At 45.7% G+C, this 14201-nt stretch overlaps 1 protein-coding gene across 2 annotated transcripts; it reads right to left on the reverse strand.

Annotated features, from left to right (window-relative positions):
- Positions 1–1802: 1802 nt before the first annotated feature.
- On the reverse strand, positions 1803–12773 carry LOC133423138 (copine-3-like). 2 transcript variants are annotated; one of them, XM_061713281.1, is made up of 16 exons: positions 12676–12773; positions 7214–7384; positions 6931–7110; positions 6764–6838; positions 6534–6605; positions 6374–6451; positions 6213–6302; positions 5182–5280; positions 5017–5100; positions 4789–4848; positions 4563–4696; positions 4142–4196; positions 3299–3350; positions 3063–3196; positions 2596–2829; positions 1803–2473 (listed from the first exon to the last, which is right to left on the reverse strand). In XM_061713281.1, the coding sequence occupies exons 2-16, from the start codon at positions 7370–7372 to the stop codon at positions 2354–2356; spliced, it is 1626 nt and encodes a 541-aa protein (XP_061569265.1). In that variant the 5' UTR covers positions 7373–7384; positions 12676–12773; the 3' UTR covers positions 1803–2353. The 2 variants fall into 2 exon arrangements, with proteins under 2 accessions (XP_061569265.1, XP_061569266.1); XM_061713282.1 differs by lacking the exon at positions 12676–12773 and adding an exon at positions 12632–12652.
- Between the last annotated feature and the right edge of the window lie 1428 nt (positions 12774–14201).

Below are 14201 nucleotides of genomic sequence, written 5' to 3' on the forward strand. Positions count from 1 at the left end.
GTTCTGCGTTAAATCGACGCGTCGCCGTGTAACCCACGCCATAGGCTCTGTATTGGTGTAACGCGGAACCATAAATCAGCCTTTATTCTGGCATGATCTTCGCAACAACGGGCAAGCAAGTGATTATGTACATCCACTGAGTGAATATTATGAAAGTAAAAGATATATTTCTCGCTAGAAATGTAATCAAACCGCATTTTTATGCAGAAACTAACTTAAAATATTGATTTTATTCACTAAAAATGAAAAATGTCCGCCATGTTTTTTTGTTTGATTCAGTCTGCAAATGATGACGTAAAGCATTCTGGGAAATTTATCTAGCCCTCGGTCAGCGAGTCAGCATCTGAAATCCCTCGCTCTGAAGGGCTAGATTCATACACACTAGCCCTACATGCAAAGAGTAATTGGGACACCACTACCCTCACGGGAACGTGCAAAATTTAGGGGTAGGGCTGAAAAGTAAGGGTAGGGGGTGTATTGGGACTGGCCCTAAATCTAGTAATGTCTCTTTCATTCATTTCATTGTTATCAGAGGTGAGGGAGATCAGTTTTTTGTACATCCTCCATTACACCTTTTAGAAAAGCATTTTCTTTTCTCAAATCCTCAATTGACTTGCTTTTGACTGAATTCTAGGCTGGTTTTTAAATCACAGATGTCACGTGGTGGAGATGATCCTGCATTTAAAGAACGAGTTGCAACATTCTTTGATGTTCTGAAAAGCTGTCGCATCACACCATATGTGGTTCTGGATGGAAATTTAAGACCGAAGAAGAAAGAAGCTCGCCAGAAAGTCCAACCTGACGATTGCCCGGAGAGCAAATAAGAAAAAGTGTGTGGATTTATTTTCTTTGAACCCAAGCGCACGACACCAGACAGGGTTACACTCAGCCAAAAACATGGCGTGGTTTAATTGCAAACACAAACACAAAAAAATTCCCACAGTGAACACAGAGAGATGTACAAGAGAATAATTCCTTCCTCAAAAGGGAACAAAAATCTTCCTCACAGGGAACTTGAAAATCACAGTGAAAAAAGCAACCAGCAAACAACTACCGGTAACCAAACAAAGCTAACAATGAACAAACCCCAAATTACTGGCAGCCCCGCTCTTTAACCTCTCCTCTTGATGAGCTGACAGGCTGCAGCTGTGCGCTCAGAGGAAAGCCCAGCCGGCCCAGCTCTAACAAAAAGCGTCACGTCTTGTCAAACGACATTGATTTTTGCATCTATGATCTGCACGAAGGCCTCCTTCTTCTCAAATACTTCAAGTGGGAGCAAAGTAAGGGAGCAGTTCCTGTCAGTTGTCTTGTTGGATTTTGTTTATCAGCTCTGTTCTCAAAGTTTGACATTTCCGCTGTAATGTAATGTAATGTTATTAGTGTATTAAAGGGTCTTCAAACACCACGTGGATACAGTTCACAAGGATTTCTTAATCTTATTCTATTTATTTTTAATCATTGTGGCGACTTTAAGGTGTGCACTGGAGTCATGACGCCACAACGCTCCTCGCTTCTGCTTATTTTGTAATCGTGTTACAGCTTTGCTCCACCCATCTCGGTGGTGCAGGGAATATAGCGACATATATAGTGACATAAAGTTTAATTAAGAGAAAGATGGAGAATCTGGATGATATAGATGCATCTGGGATGTACCGATACACTATACCGGTGAACAGCTCACTCAGGGTGGTGGTGTGTCAGTGTTTTGGGGGAAGCAGTCACATCAGATCAGAGTAGAGATCAATGCTCTCAGGAACTTGTTGACAACAAAAAGAACTGCACAATGGAAGCCACATTTGCTCATTCACACATAAACTATTTATTATTAGATACATCAGTGACATGTCCCTGCCACACAAAAATGCACCGCTGTCTCAGTAGCACTTGTATAATAATGTTTTTACCACGATTACAGTCATAGCATCGGCTTCACTGAAAAGCATCTTCATGTTCATCAGGTTAGTGACAGAAAACTATTGCATAAACATGCAAAGATCATACATGCATCTGGAGAGGGCTATAGAGATGACTGAATAAGGTTATATAGCTGGAAAAGGAAAAATAAGAAAAAAATAATTAACATTAACACAGAAACAGGAAGGAAAAAGTCTCTTATGAACATGTGCCGATTGTGATTGCTCGCTGAGTCACAGAAGAACTTCTTAGATGTTTCTGCATAGTCCACTCTGAGGTCTGAGATTCACTGTATTTTTTTTTATTGTGCTGTTGCTGTTGCCACAACATGCACCAACAGTGCACAGCGTTGCATCATTTCAAACACCAAATGTATAAATGGATTGTAGAGGGATCCAGACAGATGGTACAGGTGTGTAGGAGGAATCAGACCATCGTCCTATGAAGGCTCAGGCACACTGAAGATGTTTGGAGGTTTTAATTTGTAGGAATTGAAGAACGATGCCAGCTGATCAGGAAGCTCTGCCAGGACGCTCTGGGCAAGGGCCACACTGCTTCCCTGCAATGACAAGGTGACGACAACGTGAGCAATTCTAGTTTATTTTTATGTCCCCACGTAGCACTCCCCCCCCACCTCTCTCTCTCTGTTAAGTGGTATAAAGCCACTGGGAAGCAGCTTACATGGAACTGTCTGAAAGGCACAAACTGCACAATGTCTCTGGCGGCGACGTCTCCAGTGGGTGAAATCAGCAATTTGTCATCGCTGTCAAGGAATTCCATCGCACTGAAATCTGCCTCGCCAACGCCCACGATGATGATAGACATGGGCAGGCGGGAGGCCTCCACGATGGCAGCGCGTGTCTGGTCCATGTCTGTGATCACTCCATCGGTGAGGATGAGCAGCACAAAGTATTGCTGCATGTGAACAGAAGAAGGGAGGACACATTGATTGATATAAAGTTTGCAAAGATCTAGTATGAACTCAGATTATTTGCCTGTTCCTGTATAAACTCATGCATTTATCATATTAGTTTCTAATATTTTTGTTTTGTTCTTTAGAAGTCAAAACATATCTTTTATTCATTTGATTTGAAACACTGAAGTAAAATAATGAGAAAGGTCATGGTGTCAATACTCCTGTTGCTTACTGAGGCTGTCTTCTGCCAGAGAGCTTGTCTGGCGAAGCAGGCCACGTGGTTGATGATGGGAGCGAAGTTGGTGGGGCCCCAGAGCTTCAGCTTAGGCAGACACTGCTGGTAGGCCTGCACCACCCCCTCGATGCCTGCCATGCCACACAGTCATGACCACAGAGCAACACCAGCAAGTTTTAGCAGAACCAAGTCTAAACAATCAAATACTTAATTAAAAACTGCCTGAAACTTACCTGGGCAGAACGGATTTGTTGGATTGAAATTGACAGGAAACTCGTGGGAAACCTGTAGCCAGGGTCGTAAGTTACAAGAAGCTTCATAAAACAATTCATGACCATTCAAGTTATAGGAGAACAGTGCAAGAGAAAGGGGAGCAGGTGTGTTTGACTGAATGATTGGGATGTTTACATTTTTTAAACAGGTACATATTTAAAATATGAATGAAATGTTGAACTTCTACAAAAGAAGCTGTCAATGTGGAAGATACAAGCTTTGTGCTTTGTGTGTCCCAGCTGTCTTCAGATGAACCCAGGGCTACAGCCTGCACAGGTCATTTCTGCAGTGTGTTGATTTATAGATAAACTTTAAAATATCTTGAAACGAAAACCTACACAAAACAAACAGACCTGAATTTGACCAGTCAAATCTAAGTTGATGTTCATATGGGTAGTTTACTGCTGTTTGAAGTTTAAACTTAAAACTGGCAACAACCATTCAATCATTCAACCTTTACTATGGTACTAAATGGTTACCACTGATATAACGTAGACTCTTAAAGCCACTCTATGCAGCAGTACCACTTCTGACCACACGGGGGCACACAGCTCTGCTGTGTTGACAAAAGAGCTGCTGATGATCCCGTGTTCTTGAGTAGAGATGATCCAGCACATCTTATCATAATACTTTGTGGCACTAGAGGAGCACTTTGATGTGTTTTACAACAGGGACCGACTGTTCTTGTGATATGCTCCCCCGTGTGATCAGAATTGGTATTGCTGCGTAGATTGGATTTTAATCAAGTTTGAGTAACCGTGGGAAGATATATATATATATTTTTTAAGAGGTATATACGGTACCTGCCCAGATGGAGGGATTTTGGCTCCAAAACCAAACACAGGAAACATCTTATTACTGCACAGAAAGAGAGAATAAATGTGTGGGTTTAGCGTGTCTTATTGAATTATTTTTCATGTAGTGCATTGTTAAATAAAAGGGACTCCCTCATAAACTACCAGTGAAAGGATGTTTACATTCAGAAGCTGATAACGATTCTTACTCACATTAAGTCTTTGCACAGATCAGTGTAGTGAGTAGGGGTTATCCAAAACAACTGCTGTCCATATTTTTATAACAGTACAACTAATGTGACTAGATGGTAGTTTGATATCTGCAGTAAAGAGACCGTGTTTGGGTTTTCAGTGGTTCTGTGTGTGTTAACTCTCCTTCGACTTTATGTTAAGATAATACTGTGTTGCCGGCCTCTCGGTTTGAGTTTACCTGTCATAGTCTTGGATAACATTACCCACTGCCCAGATGGCCGTCAGGTATTCATTATAGCCCTCGGGGTTGATATAATGGAGCGAGCGAGGAGAGCTTGGATCCCCGTTGGAGCCTGTGAAGTCAACGGCAATCTGGGACGACTCAGAGAGACGATATAGTTACAACTCGGAGGACTTTTCACCAGATGCACATGAGAGACTTTCATTTTCATTTCCAAACTCACCGTGAAGTTGATTTGACATCCTCCCATTATATAATCCAGAAAGCTGTACTCCTTCTCCATCTGAAGGAGGAAAGGCCACATTTCTCACGTGCGCAGCATTTGAACGGTGTATGTTGTTACAAACATGTAAGTCAACACACGCTCGTTATTGTGGTTGTCAACCACTGATGAATATATATATAGTAACTCAATGTAAAATCTGATTTTATTTGAGTTTTTAACGCTTACCTTGCAGTGTTTTATGCAAATAACTCCAGAATTTTTATAGTTCTTCTTCTTCAACTTGTTTGGGTTCACGAATTCAAATTCCGCCTGAGAACAGAAGTCACATTTATGTCAGTCAGATAAAATCAGTATAGCCAAATAAAAAGCACAGAAAAGACAAGGTCTCACTGGGGAAATGTGTGTTCCCAGCAGCATCTCCGACAGCGTGGCTTGAAAGCTCCCGATCAGGGCGTGAGAGCCGTTGACGCGGCGGTCGTAGCAGTCCACCTGAGGACACAAGCGGAGATTACCTAAAAACGGCGGCAGTCCCCCCCGTACGAGGACAGGATGAGTAAGTGATGGTTGATTAATGACACTTTCTATGAAACATTTCCTGATATCAGCTTCAATATTGGTTTTCTTTTGCATTAAATCAATAAAAAGCTCAATCCTACTGCAACGAAATCACACAAACATAACTGTTTTCAGAATAAATGCAGTAAAAGTAAATCAAATGGGTGCCACAAAAGAACAAATCTGCAAATAAAAATAATTTGTTGAAGAAAAGGCCAGCAGGTCGCAGCTGCTCTGGTTATATTGGCTGGATTTTTAAGAGATAATTTTGCTCTCGGTTGGACGCTGACAGAGTTTCCCAACTGAAGAGTCACCCAATTGTTTTGACCAGCAAATAAAAAAAAAAATCAAACTTTTAATTTGTCTTTCTATATTTCATATTTTTCAGCTCAACTTTGACTAAAATGTGATTTTGGTGCATGGTTTAAGAAAAACCAGTACAGTTCCTTTAAAATGCATAAAATACATTTAAAAACAAGACTTTTTTTTCATTCATTTTCTTCATATTTCCTCATTTATTTATATTTTTGTCTGCATTTCTTCACTTATTTTCTTTTTCTTTCACGGATGTATTCTTTTTTGTGGCAGTGCTGTTATTATATAGGTTCATGCATACATACGCTGCTTATCCTGACGGGTCACAAGAACTCCCTTGAGTCAAGGTTGATGGCATGGTAAGGTGAACAGAAAAATATGTAATTTCTGAGTTAATTATTAGTGTGTGAGAGAATTAATGTCAAACATGCTGACTAAAAAAAACTAAGGAACAGCTGAAATAAATAAGAAACGGTTGCTTTTCAAAGGTCAGAGCATTCTTCAAACAATGTTAGTAGGTTACATTTCATAAGATGAGAAAAAAAAAAGACCTTTATAGGATTTTCCACATCTCCTCCACAGAGAGCTCGCACTGAGATGCGGAAGGGTCTCCATGTGGGGTTTAGGTTGTTGTTCACAGCCTGCAACAACGTGGATAAATGAGTTTGAATCACTGATAATCAGACGTATGCGGAGGCCTGAATCTGCGTACCTCTGTCCTGTGAGCCAGCTGCCATCCGGTCTCAGTACGCTTGAAGAGCTCCATGAAAGGATCGGACCACCACAGAAACTGAACAACCACATCCAAACAGTTATTTGCAGATAAAGAAGTCTCTAGTCTCAACTACAGGCAGTACTGAACTCTTCTTCACCTTTTTGTCCAGCCTGCGGGCTGAAACTTCAAAGTTCACCACCCTGTTGTCTGTTATCTCTTCAGCAGAGATCTACTCCACATTTAAATAAAGACATGAAAAAATAAAACTTCTTGCTTTGATCATAATACAACATAGAGAAACGTAGCTTAAAAGTTGTAAGTGCATGAAATCATAATAGAAAGTAAAGTAATAAATCAAGTATCTTCTAACTGAACAAGTGCACTCACAGTGATGGTCCCGTGTCCTGCAGGATTCTTGTTTTTCAGCAACAGTTGTCGAGTCATGTGCCTGTTTGAAACAATCTGGATGCAAATACACACGACATCAAGGTACAGTAGAAAAGTAAAAGATGTTTTACAAGCTCTTATGTAAAACTTTTCAAGGAAACGCTCACCTGACCCAGAGTGCATTCAAGTTCGCCTAGGAAATCGTCATCGCCCAGGTCGTAGGTGTTGTTGTCGATGTCATAGACACAGAACTTCATCCTCTGCACCATCTCGAAGAAGTAGTCGATGACAAACTTCTTGGCAAACCTTGGATTCAGGCAGTTCAGGATCATCTCCGTGCGCCCAAACTACTTTCCAAGGACAACAACGACAACAAAAGACACCATTAAATATCACGTCACATTGCTGCCACAGCGGTAAAAAAGGCTGAACTGGTGGGCCGACACAGACCTCATACCACCCGGAGCCTGACGTGTTGATGTACACGGCACACAGAGGGTCAGACTTGGAGAAGACATCCATGTCCATCAGGTTATCGCATGAGATGGTCAGTTCCACCTTGGTGGCTAAATGGGTGGCCCCTGGCGCCGAGGGCCCCCCTGACGCCATGCCAGCTGCTTACTTGGATTTAGATAAATAAATAAAATTAAAAACCGTTTGTGTACATTAAAATACAAAAGCATTAAAAAAATATTTCTGTCTTCTGCAACATTTCAGGACAAAAAAAGGGGAAAAGGGGATCACTATGTGCAGAGAGGCTGCTGTACAAGGTTGTGCGGTCATGTCTACCACCAGTGTCTCACGGCGAGAAGTTCACAGTTCAAAGTGCAGCGAGAGCCTTTCTTAGAGGAGTTTGCATGTTCTCTATAAACAAAACCTTGCAAGATAACCCGGAAAAGTACAAGTACACGAGAACGTGATACTGATATCAGCACCACGTCCACGTCTAAAACCATCATCTGTGGTAGAAATGCATAGAAATGTTCAAGCCTTAAAGGGGACCTATTATGAAAAACACGTTTTTTCTTGCTTTAACATATATAAAGTGGTCTCCCCTCACCCTGACAACTCAGAGAAGGAGGAATGCCGTTCAGATTTGTGCATTTTCGTTACGTAAGTGTGATACTCACAAAAGTGTTCTTGTAGAATTATTATTATTGTTATTATTATTGTTTTATCTCCGCTGAAGTCACTTTTTGGTTTATTGCTGTCTTTGGTTTTGGTATCTTTTTATTTTATTATTTCATCCTGCTAAAATGAGAACAAGAAAGAAACACACAAGGACTTGTAGTACCAGAAACGGACACAGGGTGGCAGCACCAGCCCCGGCCCGCGCCACCGGGACTCTTCACAGCGCGACAGGACGGGAAACTCATAATCCGTTGGACTGGAGAGTGAGCAGTGGTGGTCCGGTGTCACTAATTTTATTTGTGTGTTTCCAGGTTGGTTTTTTATGTTTTGCTGTGACCTCAGATGTATTTAAGTTAATATGAAAACCCCGGACGTAAAGTCGATAAATTACGAGTTCGGTAACTATGTAAATACAATGAATCCTAACGTGACAACTGAGCATGTGAAGATGGCGCTGCAGCTAGATTACATTGGAGTACTAGAGTACTCTCTAGTACTCTAGATTACATGTACTTTCTATTTATTTATTTTGGCTCCAGAAAAGTTTGTACATGATTGCTCAGATTACATGATTAGTGATGTGTGTTTGAGAAAAGAGTGTACATGATTGATGAGATTAAATGATTAGTGATAGACATTGTATATGATTACAAAGAAAAATGTTTGTCTTTGGTTTAATGCAAAGGATATTGATTATTTTGTTGAGTTTGTTTCTTAAAGAAAAACTAAGATATACATTTCCTGGAAATGTTTCATAAATATGGTTGATACCAATGCAGACATAATACAGAAATAATTAATTGTTGCAGTGAACACTCACTCACTCACTCATCTTCTCCCGCTTTATCCGTTACCGGGTCGCGGGGGCAGCAGCCTCAGCAGGGATGCCCAGACTTCCCTCACCCCAGACACCTCCTCCAGCTCTTCCGGGGGGAGTCCGAGGCGTTCCCAGGCAAGCCGAGAGACATAGTCTCTCCAGCGTGTCCTGGGTCTTCCCCGGGGTCTCCTCCCGGTGGGACATGCCTGGAACACCTCCCTAGGGAGGCGTCCAGGAGGCATCCGGTACAGATGCCCAAGCCACCTCAGCTGACTCCTCTCAATGTGGAGGAGTAGCGGCTCGACTCCGAGCTCCTCCCGGGTGACCGAACTCCTCACCCTATCTCTAAGGGAGCGTCCAGCCACCCTGCGGAGGAAACTCATCTCGGCCGCTTGTATCCGCGATCTTGTCCTTTCGGTCACTACCCAAAGTTCATGACCATAGGTGAGGGTAGGGGCGTAGATTGACCGGTAAATCGAGAGCTTCGCCTTTCGACTCAGCTCCCTCTTCACCACGACGGTCCAGTACCGATATCGACCGCATTACTGCGGACGCTGCACCGATCCGCCTGTCAATCTCACGCTCCATTGTTCCCTCACTCGTGAACAAGATCCCGAGATACTTGAACTCCTCCACCTGAGGCAGGACTTCTCCACCCACCCGGAGAAGGCATGCCACCCTTTTCCGGTCGAGAACCATGGCCTCGGTCTTGGAGGTGCTGATTCTCATCCCTGCCGCGTCGCACTCGGCCGCAAACCGCCCCAGCACATGCTGGAGGTCCCGGTCTGATGAAGCCAACAGGACAACATCATCTGCAAAAAGCAGAGATGAAATCCTGAGGTTCCCAAACCGGATCCCCTCCGGCCCCTGGCTGCGCCTAGAAATCCTGTCCATAAAAATTATGAACAGGACCGGTGACAAAGGGCAGCCCTGCCGGAGTCCAACATGCACCGGGAACAAGTCTGACTTACTGCCGGCAATGCGAACCAGACTCCTGCTTCGATCATACAGAGACCGGACAGCCCTTAGTAGAGGGCCCCGGACTCCATACTCACTCAGCACCCCCCACAGAATGGCACGAGGGACACGGTCAAATGCCTTCTCCAGATCCACAAAACACATGTAGACTGGTTGGGCAAATTCCCATGAACCCTCGAGCACCCTGCGGAGGGTATAGAGCTGGTCCAGTGTTCCACGACCGGGACGAAAACCGCATTGTTCCTCCTGAATCCGAGGTTCGATTATCGGCCGTAATCTCCTCTCCAGTACCCTGGCGTAGACTTTCCCCGGGAGGCTGAGAAGTGTGATCCCCCTGTAGTTGGAACACACCCTCCGGTCCCCCTTTTTAAACAGAGGGACCACCACCCCGGTTTGCCACCCCAGCGGTACTGTCCCCTTCCTCCATGCAATGTCGCAGAGGCGTGTCAGCCAAGACAGCCCTACGACATCCAGAGACTTGAGGTACTCAGGGCGAATCTCATCCACCCCCGGTGCCCTGCCACTGAGGAGCTTACGAACCACCTCGGTGACCTCGGCTTGGGTGATGGATGAGCACGCCTCCGAGCCCCAACCCTCTGCTTCCTCAGTGGAAGGCATGTCAGTCGGGTTAAGGAGATCCTCAAAGTATTCCTTCCACCGTCCGACAATGTCCCCAGTCGAGGTCAACAGCTCCCCACCAGCACCATAAATGGTGCCGGCAGAGTACTGCTTCCCCCTTCTGAGGCGCCGAACGGTCCTCCAGAATTTCCTCGAGGCCGACCGAAAGTCCTCCTCCATGGCCTCCCTGAACTCCTCCCAGACCCGAGTTTTTGCCTCCAAGACTGCCCGAGCCGCGGCCCGCTTGGCCTGCCGGTACCTATCTACTGCGTCAGGAGTCCCACCGGCCAACATAGCCCGGTAGGACTCCTTCTTCAGTCTGACGGCATCCTGTACTTCCGGTGTCCACCACCGGGTTCTAGGATTGCCGCCACGACAGGCACCGGAGACCTTGCGTCCGCAGCTTCGAGCCGCCGCGTTGACAATGGAGGCAGAGAACATGGTCCACTCGGACTCGATGTCCCCCGCCTCCCCCGGGATCCGAGAGAAGCTCTCCCGGAGGTGGGAGTTGAAGATGTCCCTGACAGAGGGCTCAGCCAGATGTTCCCAACAGACCTTCACAATCCGTTTGGGTCTGTCCGGTCTGTCCAACCTCCTCCTCCGCCAGCGCATCCAACTCACCACCAGGTGGTGATCAGTTGACAGCTCAGCCCCTCTCTTCACCCGAGTGTCCAAGACATGCAGCCGAAGGCCAGATGAAACGACAACAAAGTCGATCATTGACCTCCGGCCTAGGGTGTCCTGGTGCCACGTGCACTGATGGACACCCTTATGCCTGAACATGGTGTTCGTGATGGACAAACTGTGACTCGCACAGAAGTCCAACAACAAAACACCACTCGGGTTCAGATCGGGGAGGCCGTTCCTCCCAATCCCGCCTCTCCAGGTATCACTGTCATTGCCCACGTGAGCGTTGAAGTCCCCCAGTAGAACAATGGAGTCCCCAGTTGGAGCACTATCAAGTACTCCTCCCAGGGACTCCAAGAAGGCCGGGTACTCCCCACTGCTGTTCGGCCCGTAGGCACAAACAACAGTGAGAGACCTATCCCCGACCCGAAGGCGCAGGGAAGCGACCCTCTCGTTCACCGGGGTGAACTCCAACACATGGCGGCTGAGCTGGGGGGCTATAACCAAGCCCACACCAGCCCGCCGCCTCTCACCCTGGGCAACTCCAGAGTAGTGGAGGGTCCAGCCCCCTTCAAGGAGCTGGGTTCCAGAGCCCAAGCTATGTGTGGAGGTGAGCCCGACTATCTCTAGCCGGTATCTCTCAACCTCACGCACAAGCTCCGGCTCCTTCCCCCCCAGCGAGGTGACATTCCATGTCCCCACTGTGAGGGTTTTGGTCCAGGGATTGGGTCGTCGAGGCACCCCGCCACGACTGCTACCCAGCCCACAATGCACCGGCCTGCCATGGTCCTTCCTGCGGGTGGTGGGCCTACTGGAAGGCGGACCCGCGTCGCCGTTTCGGGCTGAGCCCGGCCGGGTCCCACGGGCAAAGACCCGGCCACCAGGCGCTCGCCTACGAGCCCCGACCCCAGGCCTGGCTCCAGGGCGGGGCCCCGGTGACGCCGATCCGGGCGACGTAACGGTCCTTGATTTCTTTTTCATCATGAAAGGCTTGTGAACCGCTCTTAGTCTGGCCCGTCACCCAGGACCTGTTTGCCATGGGAGTCCCTACCAGGGGCGAAAGTGCCCCCGACAACATAGCTCCTAGGATCACTCGGGCACACAAACCCCTCCACCACAGTAAGGTGGCGGTTCAAGGAGGATGTGCAGTGAACAGTTAAAAAAATATATGAATAAATATAATCCGTTGGACTGGAGAATGAGCAGTGGTGGAGACTAATTTTATTTGTGTGTTTCCAGTACTCCTGTTCCAGGATTATCTTATCTGCTAGCGGCCCAGCCGGGACCCGCTACATAAGCAAAATGCCAACCACACCTCGGTCTCCTCCGCTGCTGAAACCAACTGCACACGAGTCAGCGGTAAGAACGTTATTTATTTATTTTTTTTACCTTGTCTGCACACATATTAATGGTTGATACCATGCCGGTAAAAACCTAAAGCAGGAACACACGGAGGCCTCACGTCAAGCACTGGAAACCTGCAACAAAAACCACAACCAAAACACAAAACCGACACGGAGCCGACCAAAACACGAGCAGCAATCGACCCAAATCTCGAGATCTGAACACAGTCTGAGCTAAGCTACCGCTAACTAACCCCAAAAACTACAGAGCAAGCGTGCAGGTGAACAAGCCAGTGTGTATGTCTATGTGTGTGTATATGTGCGTGTGTATGTACATGTCTGTGTGGCATTTACGTTTAGGAGCGCCTCTGCAGCGCTGTTCTGCAACGTGAGTCTACCTGCTGGAAGTTCTGTAGCTCCTCCTCATGGCTAACTTTGATTACCAGAAGCTGGGTCTGTTTTTTTTTTTACCCATTTGCATCATGGCACAGCACGACAGGAGGAAACGGAAGCTTTAAAACTGCTCTTCAGAAAACCTATCCCAGACAGGATCTATAATGTCAGGTTAAAGAAAAGAAAAAGATCACAGTTTCAGAACATGAGATGGTTTTAACCAGGACGCAATTAGAAATCCGTATAAACATTAAAGAGAGATCACATTTCTAAGAAGAAGAACTTTGATTAAGATGGACACTACCATCATACCAAACAATTGTTTGTGATGATGGAGAGCTGATAATGTATCATCATGTTGGGTCATCCCAAATCCAATCAATTCTTTTCAACCGAACAAATTGAAATGATCATTTGAATGTTTTCAGTTACATCTGGGTGCACCAATGCAATATTTGTTTTATCCTTTTTTTTTTTTTTTTGTCTTCAGGTGGAATGAAAGTGCCTCAGGTAATCAAGATCAAACAGTAAGAGAAGAAACGCCTGGCGCCATTAACATACTGCGATCCAGATGGCAACTTTGTTTAATCTTGATCTTCATCATTCTTTTTTTGACTGCAATTGGCTTCCTAGTTGTTCAGACAAGAAACCAACAAAGTGTCAAGGAGCTGAAACAACTTCTGAACTCATCTTATCAAAACTTTTCCATACTGAGAAAAGTGGGGGCCCATGGGGGTGTCGTCATGGGGGTCCCTCAGGCCTGGGTAGCTGGGGGTGGGACTCCACCTTCTGTGTGGGGTCTGTCCCGGTCTGTCCGGGTTGGGGGGGTCTCTGTGGCGATGCTCCCTGTGGTCGTGGTCGGTGGAGCCTCTCGGTGGGGACGGCCACCCATAGGTAGTGTTTTCCTCACCTGGATCGTTAGTGCTAAGCCATGTCACCAGTCCACTTACTGTGTGTGTGGGCGTGTGAGTGTATGCACATGTGTATGAGTGTGAGTGAGGGTGTGTGTATGCGTGGGGGGTGGGGTCGTATGGGATGTTTTAAATTTTACTTTTGATTGTTATTTTATTTTGTATGTAAAGCACCATGAGTTGCATTTACACTGAGTTGGTGCTATATAAATAAATAAAGTTTAAGTTTACTGGAAAATGAGATCCTCCAACTGAAGGTGCTTCCCAATGAAACTTTGCACAATGTTACCTTGTTATCAGCTGAAAATATGTTGTTGTTGAGCAAGCTACTGAATAAGACTTTGAGAGAAAAATCAGAGTATCAGATGGAGAACAAAGAGTTGAAGGTGAATCTAAACTTCTGGACAAATATAACCTCATCCAAATGCCTCATCTATGAAAAGAAAACTTCTGCGCAACTGGAGGAAACAAATAAAAACAACATTCAATCTTGTCCTCCAACAGACTGTCCTTCCTCTGGAATCTGTGCAACAAAAACACTCTGCAGTGCTTAAGTTGCATGCCTGGGTTGAACATGCTTCACGCTGTTTTCTCCTGTCCGATATGAAAAAAAAAATGAC

This window comes from Cololabis saira, chromosome 22 (genome assembly GCF_033807715.1).
Source record: "Cololabis saira isolate AMF1-May2022 chromosome 22, fColSai1.1, whole genome shotgun sequence".
Taxonomy (NCBI): Eukaryota; Metazoa; Chordata; class Actinopteri; order Beloniformes; family Belonidae; genus Cololabis; species Cololabis saira.